Consider the following 19,211-nt stretch of genomic DNA (forward strand, 5'->3'; position numbering starts at 1 on the left):
GCACTCAAGGAATATTTGTTAAATGGATAACTAGATGAATGGAAGGATGGAAATATGAAAGGCCTAGCTAGTTAGCTGGTTGGAAGGATGAATTGATAGACGGATGAATAAATGTGAAACTTGTCTCCTGAAGAATCAGGCTATGAGTGGTATTTCAGCACTGGAATCACTCTATTGCATCCAAGGCATCTGATCCAGAAGTAGCAGTGGTGGGCTGCCCATGAGCATGGGGAATGATGAAAGAGCTTATATCAAGGCTCTTGTCAACACTCGAAAATGATAAGGATCTTTGTAGTGCTCATGGTAACATCAGACCAGAATATCCTCTCAACTAGAGAATCATGGAGGTTGTTAAAACCTGCAGATCTGTTAATAGTTTTGAGTCTCAGGTGTGGAGTTTAGCCCCCTAGAAGGAATGAGACTTCTCAAATATGTTAGCATAACCCCAAGAAAATGCTGCATACTTCCAATTTTCACAAGCTCTGGGGCTTCGTGTTTCTTCTCCATGTCTGAGGTTTGGCTGTTACCTGAAATTCCTAAAAGGCCTATCATCTTCCATGTTTCAGGAGAGGAAGGCATAAGCAGGGGCCAATGCCATTTATTAAAAGTTGAGAATTCAAAGGTTGCTTAACACAGAAATAAATAACGTTTTGGGAGGAAAAGAAAAGCAAATGAGAAAGAAAGAAGAGCCAGGGAAGAATATGGTGGGTAAAGGTAATTTTTTCTTTCTCATTCCATCTTGAAAACTGGGAGTATATAATTGAGAAGTACAGAGAAAAGTGAAGTGACTCTATTTACTTAAATTATGAACTGTGAAGAAAACAGCAGTTAATTCATCAGAGAGAAAGTGCATCTTTGGACAGTTACATTTTTAAAAGATTTCTAAATGAAGAGTAGGCAAGAAGGTTAGATTATTGAAGCAATTAGAGACATGTGGTTTTTCCAAAGCAGGAAGAAACAAATCATGTTCAAAGAAAAGCCTATCCCTGTTGTAGATGGGCAGTTGAGAGCCTAGAGGTAGTCTTTAAGGAAACCATGCTGAGAATCCAACCACCTCCAGGATTCTTTCAGAAACAGTAAGAACAGCTAAAACAATAAGAATCAACAGGTATAGAGGCCTGGAAGCAAAAACAAAAGGGTATGTGTTTTAAGTATCTCTGAGCTGAGGAGATTCCATTACCAAACACTACAGAGAAAGCTAAATTAGAGACCTTGAGGCATCAAGATCAAGCAGCCATCGGTTGCAGAGTGCCAGCTTCTCTAAGATACAAAGACAGCCCTTCTGCCCTCCACTCCATCCATAACCTATCCATACAGTATAGACACACAATATATCTTACTTAGGTGTGACTAGAAGAAAGCTGAGCACTGAAGAATTGATGCTTTTGAACTGTGGTGTTGGAGAAGGCTCTTGAGAGTCCCTTGGACTGCAAGGAGATCCAACCAGTCCATTCTAAAGGAGATCAGTCCTGGGTATTCTTTGGAAGGAATGATACTAAAGCTGAAACTCCAGTACTTTGGCCACCTCATGCGAAGAGTTGACTCATTGGAAAAGACTCTGATGCTGGGAAGGATTGGGGGCAGGAGGAAAAGGGGACAACAGAGGATGAGATGGCTGGATGGCATCACCGACTCGATGGACGTGAGTTTGAGTGAACTCCGGGAGTTGGTGATGGACAGGGAGGCCTGGCATGCTGCGATTCATGGGGTCGCAAAGAGTTGGACAAGACTGAGCGACTGAACTGAACTGAACTGAACTGAGAGGTAGCTAAAGTCACCATGCGAGTCAAAGTACACAAGTCTAGACTAATCTATATTTCTGGGACAGTGAATAGACAATACAAAAAAGGACTGTCACAGCTACAATTCTTTCTCTGTGAGCTTAGACACAGAATCACAAAATGGTAGTTCCTTAAAGGTCCTTGGTGAAGCTCATTACCTTATTTTTATGATGAGAAAAATGAGCCTCAGAGGGGAGAAAGGAATTACCCAAAACCACATTCTTAGTTGCCATTTTGGAATATATTATATAATTTTGAATTGAGCGATAGGAAAAATAAAACAAAATTATATAAATCCTCCTTCAAGGTCATCAAAATGTTGATGCTAAACCCACATCTTATGAAAAAGGAAGTCTATTATTAGTATATTCAAAAGGATCACTGTATTGATGTTTGCTGTCTTTTTTCCATTTTTGAGTAAAGTTGTAGTATACACTGAAATTGTGAGATAAAAATAAACTTGGGAGGGGTTTTCAGCAGGGAAGCAGGGAATATGGAGATAAGTTTAGCAAAATGGAAAGGTTTGTTTCCCAAACAATAGTATCTAAGAGGGTAAATACTTAGGTTTTCATTGACATGGTACTTGAATATACTATATGAGTCCCTTAATTACTAGAATTGGCTTTCTTTTTTTATATGTTTTTTTTAATTAATATACTATATTTTTATTTTTTTTACATTTCTTTTTATTTCTTTTTTTTTACTTTACAATATTGTATTGGTTTTGCCATACATCAACATGAATCCTCCACGGGTGTACATGTGTTCCCAATCCTGAACCCCCCTCCCACCTCCCTCCCCATACCATCCCTCTGGGTCATCCCAGTGCACCAGCCCCAAGCTTCCTGTATCCTGCATTGAAACTAGACCGGCAATTCGTTTCTTATATGATATTATACACGTTTTAATGCCATTCTCCCATATCATCCCCCCACTCCCTCTCCCACAGAGTCCAAAAGACTGTTCTATACATCTGTGTCTCTTTTGCTGTCTTGCATACAGGGTTATCGTTACCATCTTTCTAAATTCCATATATATGTGTTAGTATACTGTATTGGTGTTTTTCTTTCTGGCTTACTTCACTCTGTATAATAGGCTCCAGTTTCATCCACCTCATTAGAACTGATTCAAATGTATTCTTTTTAATGGCTGAGTAATACTCCATTGTGTATATGTACCACAGCTTTCTTATCCATTCATCTGCTGATGGACATCTAGGTTGCTTCCATGTCCTGGCTATTGTAAACAGTGCTGCAATGAACACTGGGGTACACATGTCTCTTTCAATTCTGGATTCCTTGGTGTGTATGCCCAGCAGTGGGATTGCTGGGTCATATGGCAGTTCTATTTCCAGTTTTTTAAGGAATCTCCACATTGTTCTCCTTCAAGCAGGATCTTGATAATACTTTTGTTTTGAGATGATTTCTGGTAATGATCTATCTGTTAGAGCTATTACATATTATAGGGCATGCCAAGTAACTCAGGATTAAAACCAACTGGGAAGTGCTGTGAGCAGCTTCACCAGCTAAATTACCACTGACCTTACTATCATAACTCCTTACATTTGTCTAGCACTTTGTCATTTACCAAGGATGTTCACATTCATCACGTCATCAGATCCCTATTACAGCTCCGTGAGAATGGTATGTCTAAATTGCTGCTGCTGCTGCTGCTGCTGCTAAGTCGCTTCAGTCCTGTCCAACTCTGTGCAACCCCATAGACCTCAGCCCACCAGACTCCCCCATCCCTGGGATTCTCCAGGCAAGAACACTGGAGTGGGTTGCCATTTCCTTCTCCAATGCATGAAAGTGAAAGTGATGTCGCTCAGTCATGTTCGACTCCTAGCGACCCCATGGACTGCAGCCTACCCGGCTCCTCCATCCATGGGATTTTCCAGGCAAGAGTACTGGAGTGGGGTGCCATTGCCTTCTCCAATGTCTAAATTACAGATGAAGAAATTGAAGCTTAGAGGGGGAACAGTGAATAATAGTGCTGGGCCTTTAACCTAGGTCTGCCTTACTCCCAAGGCAAGACCATTTACAAAACATCAAGAATCCTTGTATCTTGTGGACATTTCTTGAAGTTTGCCTGCCTGAAGCTCTATTGCCTAGCATTGTTCCTTGTACATAGGAGACACTCAGTAAATGTAAAAAGGGAACTGAAACCAGAGCCAGCCACACCACTTCTCAGCTTCTTTTCATTGTGTTGACCAAGCTCATTCAAATTTGAATACCTTAATAAATCAATTTGAAAACTTAGTTTACCACTCTCTTCAAGAAATTAATTTATAGATTTATGTCAGACTGCTATAAGGACTAGTGAAATTGTCTGTTATATACATACTTCTTTTCACAAGGGGTTCACTATAATCATGTTACAGATGCTTTACAGTGGACGATATTAGCTGACACATGAAACTAATTTTAGGATTTGGGCCCAAATGTTATGAAGACTTTTATTATCATTAAACTTTACCTGTGTTAAAACAGGCTTGCGATTCGTATCAGCAAATGGAAAACTAAGGGGCTCTCTATCTGGAAGCCCCCATCTCTTATACATAATTCAGAGAGGGCTAAATAATTGAGAGTTGAGTGTATCAGAATCCTCACCCTGGGGTGATCCCACCACCATGAATGTTGTGACAACATTCATATGGAGAATATTTCATCTTGACAATTTCTTTGTCAACTTTCCTGGCTGTCCTTCTGCACTTTCCCTCTACCCCCAGCCCTGTTTTTTCCTCCTCACTGTAGACCACAATTGTAGGATTTCTCTGTAGTAAGCCAAGCAAAAAATAAAGTTTATTTTTCTCAAATATTTGAATCTCATTTGATGTGGTTGCCTGGAAAACCACTTGTAGAGCATCTGCATGCTATGTCTAGGAGTAGTGGACACTAGTTGAAAGGCTGTCTCAAACTGAGCCTGCGTAAATTCATTTTTAATACTTTGGTCTTTTTAAAGAATATTACTAGCCTTCAAGGAGGCAAGGATACAGCTACCCACATGAAGATCCACACATGGTTAGAAAACTACCAAGTTGATTTCTGTAAATATGTACACAGGCAGACAAGGTATTGAGCACCTTGCAGAAAGCCAATGATAAACAGGTACTCTAAATCAGTCTTGAGATGGGGAGGGGAGAAGGCAGAATTATAAGCACTTGGATTTTCCAGGATGATAATAAGTAATCAGGTATGAGGCCACAGTTTCAGGTGTTCAGAAACAGGCTTGTCTTTCTTCAAATTTCCAAATGAAAGTAAACTAATAAGCTTACTTTTCTCATGAAAGGTGCATCTTTTGGGAAGTGGCAAGTGGTAGGAAGGAACTTGGCAGAGAGCAGATACAAACATGAAGAAATAGGAATTTGAAGGGGGAAAATGTAAGTGTCAGTTAAATCTTTCTGTAATGGTGACAACAATCATGGTAGACATAGACTAGAGCACAGAGAGCATTTTGATGGGGGATTACCCTTGAAAGAGCTGTATCTTCATTCTGTCAAACTACTCTGTTACTAAAAAAAAATGCTTTTGGAAATTGTCAATAGATTTGCAAAGAAAGGGAAATGATTAAAAGGCCTGCTCATCCCTGGAAGATGTGGGATAGGAAATTGGCTCTGCTTGGCAGCCTAGTTATAGATTCCAAAGAAAAGCAGCTTTTTATTCCAGGTGGCCAGCTCCACAACACAGGCAGCAGTTAACTGAGGAATATCCTGGGTGTTCAGGGCCAGTCTGTGCCTGGGTCATCCTGCACCTGTGACTGTTCTGAATTCCTTAGTTCTCTCATCCTAGCCATCATTTAACAACATAAAGTCAGTACCATTATGTCCCCTGGGAAGCCCTTCAAGTCAAGCCCATACTCACTCATCCTCTGATGGGTCCTGATCCTTGCTTCATACCTCCTGCTCCTATGATGAGCCCCACAGTATGGTGTAGCATGTTTAAGGATAAAGAAAAGCACCAGCTGACTGATGGCCATGTTGGATGTGAAGGGGTCAACCTGTTTTTAGAGCATGGCTGGCCTCCTTAGAAGCATCAAAGAGAAAATCTGGTTTAAAGAGAGAATAAGAGAATAAAGGAGGGAAAGGAAGAAAGAAAAAGAGGAAGAAAAGTATCATACCTCCCAGAGTCATCCCTGCTTCATAGCATTTCCGGAGACGACAAGATGGACAGTTTTTTCTTCGGAATTTATCAATGGTGCAATCATTTCTGCTGGCACACAGGTACTTCTGTTTTCCTGGGAGAACAAATACAAGAGTAGACAGCCCTGTTAATGTGTCACTAGAGCCTCTCTAGAAAGTATTTCTAGAAAGAAAAGGTGTGAAGACATATCCTGCCCAATGAGAGAGGCGGATACCATTCGATTACAAAACTCTATTAAGCCAGGATGATTTAATTCAATGCTGTATTGTTTGATCTTCATAGGTGTTTTTCAAAGGGATGGACAGTTCAGGTGTTGCTAATACCTCCTTTATTAGGATGAAACAACATGGGTGTTTTTCATAATACAAGTACAGATAATCCTTCTATAAAAGAGAACTCCATGTGGTTTTTAATTGTTATGTGAGACAGCAAGAGAGATAGATATAAAGAAGAGACTTTTGGGCTCTGTGGGAGAAGGCGAGGGTGGGATGATTTGAGAGAATAGCATTGAAACGTATATATTACCATATGTGAAATAGATGACCAGTCCACGTTTGATGCATGAAACAAGGCACTCAAAGCCAGTTCACTGGGACAACCCAGAGGGATGGAATGGGGATGGAATGGGTGGTAGGAGAGGGGTTCAGGACAGGGGAACACATGTACACCCATAGCTGATTCATGTCAATGTATGGCAAAAACCACCACAATATTGTAAAGTAATTAGCCTCCAATTTTAATAAATAAATTAATTTTTAAAAAAGTTAATGATCATACCACCAAGCTTTCAGGGTATAAAAATCAAAGAGATAAAGCCCACTCTTTGTAAACACAGCAAATGAAAGGAAGTCTTCTGAAGATAGAAGAAAAGCAATCACCGTCATGTACATGTGAAGTTGTGAGAAATACACAGAAATATATACACACAAACACACCATACACATTCTCACACTCAGAAATCCTTAGGATCATAGCTGTTCAAAGAAAAACATGGAGTTCCACTCAAAAACATATATTTCATTCTTTGTTCCTCACACAGGCCTGGCACACAGTAGGTCTTTAATAAACACTGACTGAATGAATGCTGAAGTTGAACGGAGAGATCTAGAGGCACATAGAGTTATTAGCAGAAATCTAAAACATGCTCTTTGTCCTTTCCCCAGCCTGAAATTTTTCTTCCCCTCATCCCACCCCTTTCTTTCTCCAAGTCCTTGGTATTTTTTTTTTTTTCTCTTTTGCTGCCATGCTTTACTTTATGGAATAGATCAAGATTTTCAGGAGGCTTCTTTTGGCAGGGAAAGAATGTTTGTTGTAGGGAAAAGAAAGAAAAAATTGAAGAACAATTGTTATTTGATATTAGGGGGAACCCACAAATTTAGCCACAGCTCAGCTTTCCTCCCTCTTCACTCAGCCTAAAATGTACATAACTGTCACAGAAAACTCATCTATTGCAGTAGGTTATTTTATGTTGGAGATTCAGTGTAACCAGATTACAAAATTTCCTTTTCCTCCCTCCCTCTCTTTTTCTCTTCCCTTTGTCAAAGGACTCCAAAATGCTGGGCTTGAAGGAACTGTTGAAGTTCAACCCAAAACAACACTTTCATTCCAAGGATGAGTTCTGGGGAGGTGACTTGACTAAGGAACACTGAATTAGAGGTACCAGAAGGAAGAAAAACTACCATTTAATAGGCATTTACTATGAACAAGGCTATGTGAGGGGATTTACATGTGCTATTTAAATAAATCACCTCAGCAATGCTTTGAGGTAGATACTATCATCACTTTCATTCAACAATGACAAAATTAAGGCCTCTAGGCCAACAATCTTTCTACCATACTGCAAGATTTTATTTGTATAAACTGAACACATAATTTGCAAACAGCTTCTTTGTGCTTCAAACTGAGGATGGTAATGTGTACAGAAAGGATGGTACTATGATAACTGCCATACAGCTTTTGGGTGCCAACTCCTAGAAGGCAGGCCCTGTACCAGTTCCAGTGGGTTCATTTCTAGTGCTGTAAATGTTCTAGAACTGGGACACCCTCACAGAATCAGTGTTCCTGCAATCCTGAAGACATCTCAGAGATATTACAGGTGTGGTTCCAGACTACTGCAATAAAGCAAATATGCCATTAAAGGGAGTCACATGAATTTTCAGTTTCTCAGTGCATGTAAAGGTTACATTTACAACTACTATATGATACAGCTTCCCTGGTGACTCACATGGTAAAGAATCTGCCTGTGATGTGGGAGACCTGGGTTCAGTCTCTGGGTTGGGAAGATCCCCTGGAGGAGGGCATGGCAACCCACTCCAGTATTCTTGCCTGGAGAATCCCCATGGACAGAGGAGCCTGATGGGCTGTAGTCTATAGGGTCACAAAGAGTAGGACACGACTGAGCAACTAAGCACAAAGCACATATGATACATATTTATTTATATACTATTTAACATATAAGTAATAATAAAATATATAAATTATAATAATATGAAATAAAAATCCATCCCATTTGATTAGCTTGCAAAAGTTAATAACAATCTTGTACAAATTAAGTACAGGGATTACAACATACCTCATTATACAGCTGAAGAAAATGATGCTCATTAAAATGAAATTGACCAGCCTGGCACCACACCATTTATTTGTTCCATATCAGAGTGCATAAGGCTATGAATCTCACATATTGGAAATAACTAAGCATTGGTCACACCATCTCTACTCCATACAAAGCTTGAATCCCCTCTATAACATCCCTGCCCCATTTTTTCTTAAACTTTAGCCCACTTCATCTCTAGACTCTACTATAGGGCTCTTACTTCCAGGAAACTCTGTATCTGTCTCCTTGTAGCTCTGACCCCCAAACCCTTTATTGAGGTATGTAAATGAAGACTGGAATTAAATGGAAAGATGTACAGTGTTCCTGGATGGGAAGATGCAATACTTCCCATCTGGAAGATGCCAGCTTTTCTCCCAATCAAACCTACAAATTTAAACAAACCTGAACAAAATTTTGACAAAATAATCCTAAAGTTTATCTAAAGGGATAAAATGTGTGATATTGCCAAGATATTATTTGAAAAAAAAAAAAGTAATGAGACTTTCCCTACCAGTATTATAACTCCATAATGGTTACAACAGTTTGGTATTCATTCCAGCATAGATTGATCAGACCAGAGAAGTCAGAAACAGACTGCATATGCAATACATCATTATAAATCAGCAAAGAAAGGATGATTTATTCATTAATGGTGTCAGAACAACTGGTTACTCATTTGGAAAAGATAATAAAGTTAAATTACTAGTTGAAACCAAAATAAATTCAAGATGGATTAAATATGTCAACAGAAAAACAAAAAAAAGAATTATTGAAATATTGTTAGATGTTGAAATATTGTAGGTGAACATTTTTTTTTAATTTTTGAAGATTGAAAGGGGATTTTTAGAACATGACAATAAAGAATATGTAAGTGAAAATTCTGATAGACTTGAAAACATTTAAGTTTTCTTACATGAGACAAACATAATAATATAATCTGAAGACAATCACAAACTAAAAAATACATATTGGTATCAAGTATGTAAAAGCAGTGTTTAATTTCCTTGATATATAAAGATGAGTAGTATGATAGAAATATGGGCAACAGACATGAACAGGCAAATAAAAGAAGAAACACAAAAGATCAATAAGCATATGAAAATTGTACAATTTCAATTTTATTAGTAATTATAGAAATATGAAATAAGACAGCATTTTCACAAGGAAGATTGATGAACATTTACTACTAATTAATGGTGAAAAGGTATTGTTAGTGGGTGTGTAAACTTTTTAGAGTGCAATTTTGCCATGTATCTGAAAAGTTAAATTCACACAAAGTTCAATCAGTAATTCCACTTTTGGAATTTTTTACAAGAAAATAGCAAGGTTAAGCACCAAAAAGTAGTTCCATTTATCATTATATAAAAAGGTACGGGGAGGGAGGTGGGAGGTTCAGGATGGGGAACATGTGTATACCCGTGGTGGATTCATGTTGATGTATGGCAAAACCAATACAATATTGTAAAGTAATTAACCTCCAATTAAAATAAATAAATTTAAAAAAAGTGAAAGTGAAAAAAAAAAAAAGGGAAACCAGTCAGCCCTCAATATTCATGTTTCACATGCATAGATTCAACCAATCACGGATCAAAGTTTCAACTGCATTTATTCTACGATGTATTTTTATTATTTGTTTTTAAAGGTTTTTTCTTTATTATTGCACTACAGTTGACATGTTTGTGCGTGCATGCTCAGTTGTGTCTGACTCTTTGAGACTCCATGGACTGTATGTAGTCTTCCAGGCTCCTCTGTCCATGGAATTTTTCCAAGCAAGAATACTGGAGCAGGTTGTCATTTCCTTCTCTAGGGGATCTTCCTGACCCAGGGATTGAACCCACATCTCTTGTGTCTCCTGCATTGGCAGGCAGGTTCTTTACCATCTGGACCACTGGGGAAACCCCACAGTTGACATACAGAATTATATTAGTTTCAAGTGTACATTATAGTGACCCAACATTTATATAGTTTAGGACTTAATCACCATGATAAGTCTAGTAACCATCTGTCATCATACAAAGTTATTACAATATTATTGACGATATTCCCTATGCTGTACATCACAGCCTTGTGACTTATTTATTTTATAATTGGCAGTCTCTATCTCTTAATTCTCTTCACCTATTTCTCCCAGCCCCTCACTCTCCTCCCCTCTGGTGACCACCAGTTTGCTCTTGGTACTGTTTTGTTTCATTTATTTTTCAGAATCCACATATAAGTGAAATCATATGTTATTTACCTTTCTCTGTCCACTTTTCTTACTTAGTATAATGCCTTCCAAGACCATCTATCTATGTTGTCACAAATGGTAAGATTTCATTTTTCCTTATGGTTAAGTATATATACAATATATCTTCTTTATCCATTTTTCTATTGATGGACACTTAGGTTGCTTCCATATCTTGGCTATTATAAATGATGCTGCAATGAACACAAGGATACATATATCTTTTTGAATTAATGTTTTCTTTTCCTTTGGATAAATGCCCAGAAGTGGAACTGCTGGATCATATGGTAGTTCTATTTTTAATGTTTTGAGGACTAACCATACTGTTTTTGCATAGTGGCTGCATCATTTACAATCCCACCAATAGTGCATGAGTGTCCTCTTTTTTCCACATCCTCTCCAACACTTGTTTTTTATTGTCTTTTTGGTGATAGTCATTCTAACAGGTGTTAAGTGACATCTTACTGTGTTTAATTTTAATATAAACTTATTTATTTTAATTGGAGGCTAATTACTTTACAATATTGTATTGGTTTTGCCATACATCAACATGATTCTGCCACAGGTATATACATGTTCCCCATCCCGAACCCCCCTCCCTCCTCCCTCCCTGTACCATCCCTCTGGGTTGTCCCAGTGCACCAGCCCCAAGCAACCAGTATCATGCATCAAACTTGGACTGGCGATTCATTTCATATATGATATTATACATGTTTCAATGTCATTCTCCCAAATCATCCCACCCTCACCCTCTCCCACAGAGTTCAAAAGACTGTTCTATACATCTGTGTCTCTTTTGCTGTCTTTCATACACTCTCTGATAATTAGTGATGCTGAGTATCTTTTCATGTGCATTTTGTTCATCTATATGTGTTCTTTGGAAACATGTCTACTCAGGTCCTCTGCTCATTTTTAAATTGCTTTTTTTAAATGTATGTTGAGCTGTGTGAGTTCTTTATATATTTTGGATATTAATCCTTTATCTGACATATCATTTGCAAATATCTTCTCCCAAACAGTAAGTTGTCTTTTTGTTTTGTCAGTTTCCTTTACTATGCACAAGTTTTTTAGTGTGATGTAGTCTCATTTGTATTTTCTTTTTATTTTGTTGTTTTTGTCCAAGGAAACAGATTCAACAAAGAACTGTTAGGACTGATGACAAAAAGTGTACTGCCTTTGTTTTCTTCTAGGAGTTTTATGGTTTCAGGCGGACTAAATCATTTTATATAAGGGACTTGAGCATCCACATATTTTGGCATCCACTGGGGCTCCTGGAACCAATCTCCAGCAGATACCAAGGGACAAATGCATTGGAAAAATGTAAATGTCCAACATTATGAGAATGATTAAATAAATTATTTCATATTCATGCAAGGAAACACTGTGCAGTCAATGTCTTTTTTTTTTAATTTCGAAGGATATTCACAATATACTATTTCATTAAAACAACAAAATGGTGTTATCAAACAACGTATTTTATTGAATCCAACTTTTAAAACTTAATACTTTAGAAACTATTCAAATTATTTTTTTCTTTTGCAATGAACTTTTTTTTTTTTTTAACAAATGAAACATTAGTTACAGGCCCCATATACATAACAGATGAAAATTAAATCTAATGTATCTGAAGCAAGCATAGGAAACTTAAAACTCCAGCTAGATCTCTCCATTTCTCCCCTTTTCTGTAGCTTTATCACTGTGGTATGATAGTAGATATAAAATAACAAAGCATAAAGCATTATATAGATCTTATCTATTGATCATTATCTAATGATGGTATCATTATACCATCTAATGGTATCATTTTTACTCCCCAGGGCTTTGCAGAAAAGTTTAGAAATCTACTTGACTTAGTTCAACCCTCATATCTCCTATTTCACAGATTAAGAAACTTAGAGTCCAAAAATGAGGGGGGAAAAAAAAAAAAACTTGCTTAAGATCATACCATGAGTCAATGTCAAAGGTCAATGTCAAAGTAGGGACAAGAAACAAGAATTCATGTCTTTCTATCTCCAGGCTAGCAGTTCTAGTAGTTCAGTGCTATCCTCACATTGATAGTAGATAAGTAGATATAAAATAACAAAGCATAAGACATTATGCAGATCTTATCTATTATTATTTAAATAATATACTCCTTGAATATCAGAAGAGGCGATGACGTCTGCTGAGATCATCTAGTTCGATGTTCTCATTTTACAGATGAGCAAATCAAGATCCAGAAAGCAGAGTGGACTTGACGAAGATTAAATGAGTCAATGACAATGATAGCACTAAAACTCGGGTTTTTGCCCATAATATTCTTTGCACATTTCCTTTATTACTTCAAAGTCATTTTCATATTCATTATCTCGCTGAGCCTTCTTTCAGACTAGGGAGGGTACAGGCCATTATCTTCAATTTATGAGGAAACCTAAGATACAGAGTGCCTTTTGATACCAAAGAATATATCCCAGTTTCAATACAGGTTACCATATGCTTTCTACTGAGCCACTATAACCAAGAAAATATTTTATTTGCCTCTCATATGACTTATTTGTCCTGTATTTTCTCCATATACCCACTGCCTGTTCCTAGTGTCAAGGAAGAGTAACACTTGAAGTTCCTGGGGAAAGCAATGGAGAAAGGAGGTAACCCATTGTGCTTTGCATACTATTCTAGGTGACTTCAAAGATGTTGACTCATTTAATTCTTGTAAAAATTCTTTTTGATAACTACTATTCTTATTTTAAGGTTGAGGAAAATAAGGCTCAGAGATGCTGAATGACTCACTTACAGTCACCAGCTAATAAGTGGCAGAAGCAGAATCAGAAGCCAGGTCTGTATGACCTGTGATATAGATGTTTGTCTTTGTCAATGTGGTGTCTTTTCTCATATGGGCCCTGATGCTATACTTAAAAGAAAGAGGTAGCACAGAATAGTTAAAAAGCACAGAGCAAGAAGGAGAAAGACCTAAGGACCAGCCCTGCTGTCTCACAGAATCACTATGTGACCAGGTGCATGTTTTTACTTCTTTCTTGATCTTCCCTCCCCCCACCCCCACCCCCGATCTATAACTAGAAGGGGATCTTAGGCAGAAGAGAACAGTAGAAGACTATGGAAGGTAGGTTCAGAAGTCTTCTATTCATATTAGAACTTGTGTTGAGAGTCTTAGAGTCCACCTGAGTGTGACTCAAGGAGAGCTAAAGCCAGTCTGCATTTCTATCTTGTTTTTCCAATCTCGACTCTCTTGACCTTAAAGGCTTTGTCTGAAAAACAAAAACACTTCATAGAAACAAGTAGCTAAGTGTCTCTTCCCTGAGTGACCTACATAGACTGAAGGGAGACCAGCTCCTGTTTATGGTCATGTATCCTATGGACATTATTTCTCTGGGGCTGAGACAGCATAGAACCTCTGCCCTAATCACCCAAGGGCTCTCTTCTATGAAAAGCAATCCCAAGCATTATTGTTTTCTAGTACTTTTTTTTTTTTCTCCTAGATTACTATCTTTGGGCACGTGGAATAGGCTAGACAACTCTAAACAACACAGGCTGTGCTCTACCAAAGGGCAGATCTTTTATGAGAAGGACTTATAAGGAAGCTGAGTCCTTGTGATTCTAAGGATTTAACCATTCCCTTACCTGTCCCACCCACCCAGAAACGCAGATGGCCATTAAACCAGTACAATGAATGGGACCTCAGCAAGGCCCCTCAGGCATTGCTCAATGGGAAGGCTTCTTGGGAGTGGTTATAAAGCCATGATCATTACTGATTTTTTCAACATTATGGTTAGCTCTAGTGAGGACAATAGGAATCAAACCCACACTTCTCTTCTTGGCTGTCTGGATCTTCTGCAATCTGGTCCAAGCTCCACAAAACAAATATAAAGAGTACTAGACTGACAATCAGAACAGTAAGTGTCAAATCCCAGCTCCAAATGGCCTAAGGCAAGTCTGAGCTTTGATTACTCTCTAAAAAAATGAAGATAAAAATAATGGCATTGTCTATATCCTAGAGTTTTACAAAACAATTTATATAAAATGTATATAAAAGTCATTTGTAGTAGGGAAATATTAGATACGTGAGATGAGTTATGTATAATGTTGCTGAATCTATCTTGTCTTTCATTTTACTCCAAGAGCAACCCTCTTATGACTATGCTGTTCTCTTCATTGGCCCATCCCCTGGTCACAAGCATTCCATCTCTGCTTCCTGTCCCCAGTACACACACATATATTTCTCTGTTAAAGAAAACCCTGCAATATTCAGTTCTAGACCATCTTTTCTGTCTAGTGCATTCATATAGACCTCCTGCTTCAAGAATACAGGAAGTAGAAGGTGAAGGTGACAAATTAGATGGTGGCTAGGTCATAAACCAGAGAAGGCAATGGCACCCCACTCCAGTACTCTTGCCTGGAAAATCCCATGGACGGAGGAGCCTGGTGGGCTGCAGTCCATGGGGTCGCTAGAGTCGGACACGACTGAGCGACTTCACTTTCACTTTTCACTTTCATGCATTGGAGAAGGAAATGGCAACCCACTCCAGTGTTCCTGCCTGGAGAATCCCAGGGATGGGGGAGCCTGGTGGGCTGCCGTCTATGGGGTCGCACAGAGTCGGACACGACTGAAGCGACTTAGCAGCAGCAGCGGCGGCAGGTCATAAATAGCCTTGAACACAATGATATGCAGTTAAACCCTTAATATAATGAAATATTTGAAGACATCATTGAATTCAACCATAGAAGATGTTTAATAACTATCCTATGATAGTTAAAGGACAATCTTTGAGTGTATATCTACTATGTTTCAAACACAACTCTAGGGAACTGGGGAAACAACAGTGAACAATACAAAGGCCTTGCCCTTAAGCTAGGTGAACTTTTGGTGGAAAAAGACAAGCAATAAATGAGTGATAATAATTTAGATATTTTCAGATGGTGATACATAAAATGAAAGAAATACAACAGGGTGCTGTGATAGAACAGGAGAGCTTATTTTGTACAGTGGGAAAAGATTCTCTGAGGATGAGGTTTTGAGATGAAACTTGAATAATAGAGACAGACATGCAAAATTCTCAAGAGAAGTAATACCAAATACAAAGCCTTAAAGTCATGAATGAATTTGATGTGTTGTTGGAACAGCAATGTGGCCCATGTGGCTGGCATATGGTAAGGGAGGGGAGGTGGTAGGTTAAGCTGATTTGACTGTAGAACCAGGTTGTGCAGGGCAGTAATTCGTAACTTTGGCTACAAGCCAGAATCACCTAGGGAGATTTTACAAAATACTTATGCCCAGTTTCACTCCTGATAGTTCTGATTCAATTGACTGGGGGCAAGGGTAGGCACTGTGATTTTTTTTTTTTTTTTTTTTTTTTGCTGTTTTCCTTTTTTTTTTTTTTTTAATTTTATTTTATTTTTAAACTTTACAAAATTGTATTAGTTTTGCCAAATATCAAAATGAATCCGCCACAGGTATACATGTGTTTCCCATCCTGAACCCTCCTCCCTCCTCCCTCCCCATACCCTCCCTCTGGGTCGTCCCAGTGCACCAGCCCCAAGCATCCAGTATCGTGCATTGAACCTGGACTGGCAACTCGTTTCATACATGATATTTTACATGTTTCAATGCCATTCTCCCAAATCTTCCCACCCTCTTCCTCTCCCACAGAGTCCATAAGACTGTTCTATACTTCAGTGTCTCTTTTGCTGTCTCGTACACAGGGTTATTGTTACCATCTTTCTAAATTCCATATACATGCGTTAGTATACTGTATTGGTGTTTTTCTTTCTGGCTTAATTCACTCTGTATAATAGGCTCCAGTTTCATCCACCTCATTAGAACTGATTCAAATGTATTCTTTTTAATGGCTGAATAATACTCCATTGTGTATATGTACCACTGCTTTCTTATCCATTCATCTGCTGATGGACATCTAGGTTGCTTCCATGTCCTGACTATTATAAACAGTGCTGCGATGAACATTGGGGTACATGTGTCTCTTTCCCTTCTGGTTTCCTCAGTGTGTATGCCCAGCAGTGGGATTGCTGGATCATAAGGCAGTTCTATTTCCAGTTTTTTAAGGAATCTCCACACTGTTCTCCATAGTGGCTGTACTAGTTTGCATTCCCACCAACAGTGTAAGAGGGTTCCCTTTTCTCCACACCCTCTCCAGCATTTATTACTTGTAGACTTTTGGATCGCAGCCATTCTGACTGGTGTGAAATGGTACCTCATAGTGGTTTTGATTTGCATTTCTCTGATAATGAGTGATGTTGAGCATCTTTTCATGTGTTTGTTAGCCATCTGTATGTCTTCTTTGGAGAAATGTCTATTTAGTTCTTTGGCCCATTTTTTGATTGGGTCATTTATTTTTCTGGAGTTGAGCTGTAGGAGTTGCTTGTATATTTTTGAGATTAGTTGTTTGTCAGTTGCTTCATTTGCTATTATCTTCTCCCATTCTGAAGGCTGTCTTTTCACCTTGCTAATAGTTTCCTTTGATGTGCAGAAGCTTTTAAGGTTAATTAGGTCCCATTTGTTTATTTTTGCTTTTATTTCCAATATTCTGGGAGGTGGGTCATAGAGGATCCTGCTGTGATGTATGTCAGAGAGTGTTTTGCCTATGTTCTCCTCTAGGAGTTTTATAGTGGCATTGTGATATTTTTAAACACTTCCCTATTTTATCTAATGTGCAGCTAGGGGAGAGAACAGCTGATGTTGGCCCTTGACAGTGAGTTTATTGCTTGTGTAGTTTTGCAGGTGACCCCAGGTAAAATAACTGGATGAATGTTTGACATTGAAATAGCATTTGACAATTCACAAAACACTTTTATTTTTCTTTTCTTGCTTCTCAGGAGACTACTGAGGTTCAGTCCACTCAGATGAACAGTGTAGGAAGCATCAAACAGATTATGTTCTTCATATGGGATTTGGAAAACCATCTTGGAGAATTACAGGTTTCAACCTCATCAAGGAAAACACTATGAATAATAGGCAGTTCACTTCTGTCAAGGTCATCTGAGATTTGGTCAGACCCAAGTTTTATGTTGTCAACCTGTCTTCCCTTAAGTTCTGTCCAGTCTTGTGCTGGAGTTGGCTTGTAGCGATTCAATAGAAACAATCCTGAGCATCTCTTCACAACTTTACATTCAATGCTGACATACTGGTAGCTTGGAGAAGGCAATGGCACCCCACTCCAGTACTGTTGCATGGAAAATCCCAGGGACGGAGGAGCCTGGTAGGCTGCAGTCCATGGGGTCGCCAAGAGTCAGACATGACTGAGCGACTTCATTTTCACTTTCCACTTTCATGCATTGAAGAAGGAAATGGCAACCCACTCCAGTGTTCTTGCCTGGATAATCCCATGGACAGAGAAGCCTGGTAGGCTGCAGTCTGTGGGGTTGCACAGAGTTGGATACGACTGAAGCGACTTAGCAGCAGCAGCACTGGTAGCTTAAAACTGGTCCTCATAAGACTGTCTCAGTTCAGTTCAGCTGCTCAGTCATGCCTGACTCTTTGTGACCCCATGGACTGCGCATCAGGCTTACCTGTCCATCACCAACTCCCTGAGCTTGCTCAAACTCATGTCCATTGAGTTGGTGATGCCATTCAACCATCTCGTCCTCTGTCATCCCCTTCTCCTCTTGCCTTCAATCTTTCCCAGAAACAGGGTCTTTTCCAGTGAGTCAATTCTTTGCATTAGGTGGTCAAAGTATTGAAGTGCCAGCTTCAGCATCAGTAATTCCAGTGAATATTCAGGACTGATTTCCTTTAGGATTGACTGGTTTGATCTCCTTGCAGTCCAAAGGACTTTCAAGAGGCTTCTCCATCACCACAGTTCAAAAGCATCAATTCTCTTGAGGTCAGCTTTCTTTATGGTCCAACTCTCAAACCCATACATGACTACTGGAAAAACCACAGCTTTGACTAGATGGACCTTTGTCAGCAAAGTAATGTCTCTGCTTTTTAATATGCTGTCTAGGTTGGTCATAGCTTTTCTTCCAAGGAGCAAGAGTCTTTTAATTTCATGGCTGCAGTCAACATATGCAGTTATTTTGGAGCCCAAGAAAATAAAGTCTGTCACTATTTCCATTGTTTCCCCATCTATTTGCCATGAAGTGATGGGACTGGATGCCATGATCTTAGTTTTTTGAATGTTGGGTTTTAAGTCAACTTTTTCACTCTCCTTTTTCACTTTCATCAAGAGGCTCTTTGTTCTTCTTCACATTTGGCCATAAAGGTGGTGTCATCTCCATATCTGAGGTTATTGATATTTCTCCCAGCAATCTTGATTCCAGCCAGGCTTCATAGAGCCCAGCATTTTGCATGATATACTCTGCATATAAGTTAAATAAGCAGGGTGACAATATACATCCTTGACGTACTCCTCTCCCAATTTGGAATCAGTCTGTTGTTTCTTGTCCAGTTCCAACTGTTGGTCCTTGACCTGCATACAGATTTCTCAGGAGACAGGTAAGGTGGTCTGGTATTCCTATCT

The 19,211-nt window shown here is 38.8% G+C and overlaps 1 protein-coding gene across 1 annotated transcript in view; it reads right to left on the reverse strand.

The window, feature by feature from the left end:
• The window catches only part of AR (androgen receptor), a 224,647-nt gene that overhangs the window by 39,768 nt on the left and 165,668 nt on the right, over window positions 1–19,211 (reverse strand). The window contains exon 3 of the mRNA XM_055563642.1: window positions 5,898–6,014. Coding sequence (XP_055419617.1) covers window positions 5,898–6,014 — 117 coding nt within the window. The remainder of the gene's footprint in view (window positions 1–5,897; window positions 6,015–19,211) is intronic.

This window comes from Bubalus kerabau, chromosome X (assembly GCF_029407905.1).
Source record: "Bubalus kerabau isolate K-KA32 ecotype Philippines breed swamp buffalo chromosome X, PCC_UOA_SB_1v2, whole genome shotgun sequence".
Lineage (NCBI taxonomy): Eukaryota > Metazoa > Chordata > Mammalia > Artiodactyla > Bovidae > Bubalus > Bubalus kerabau.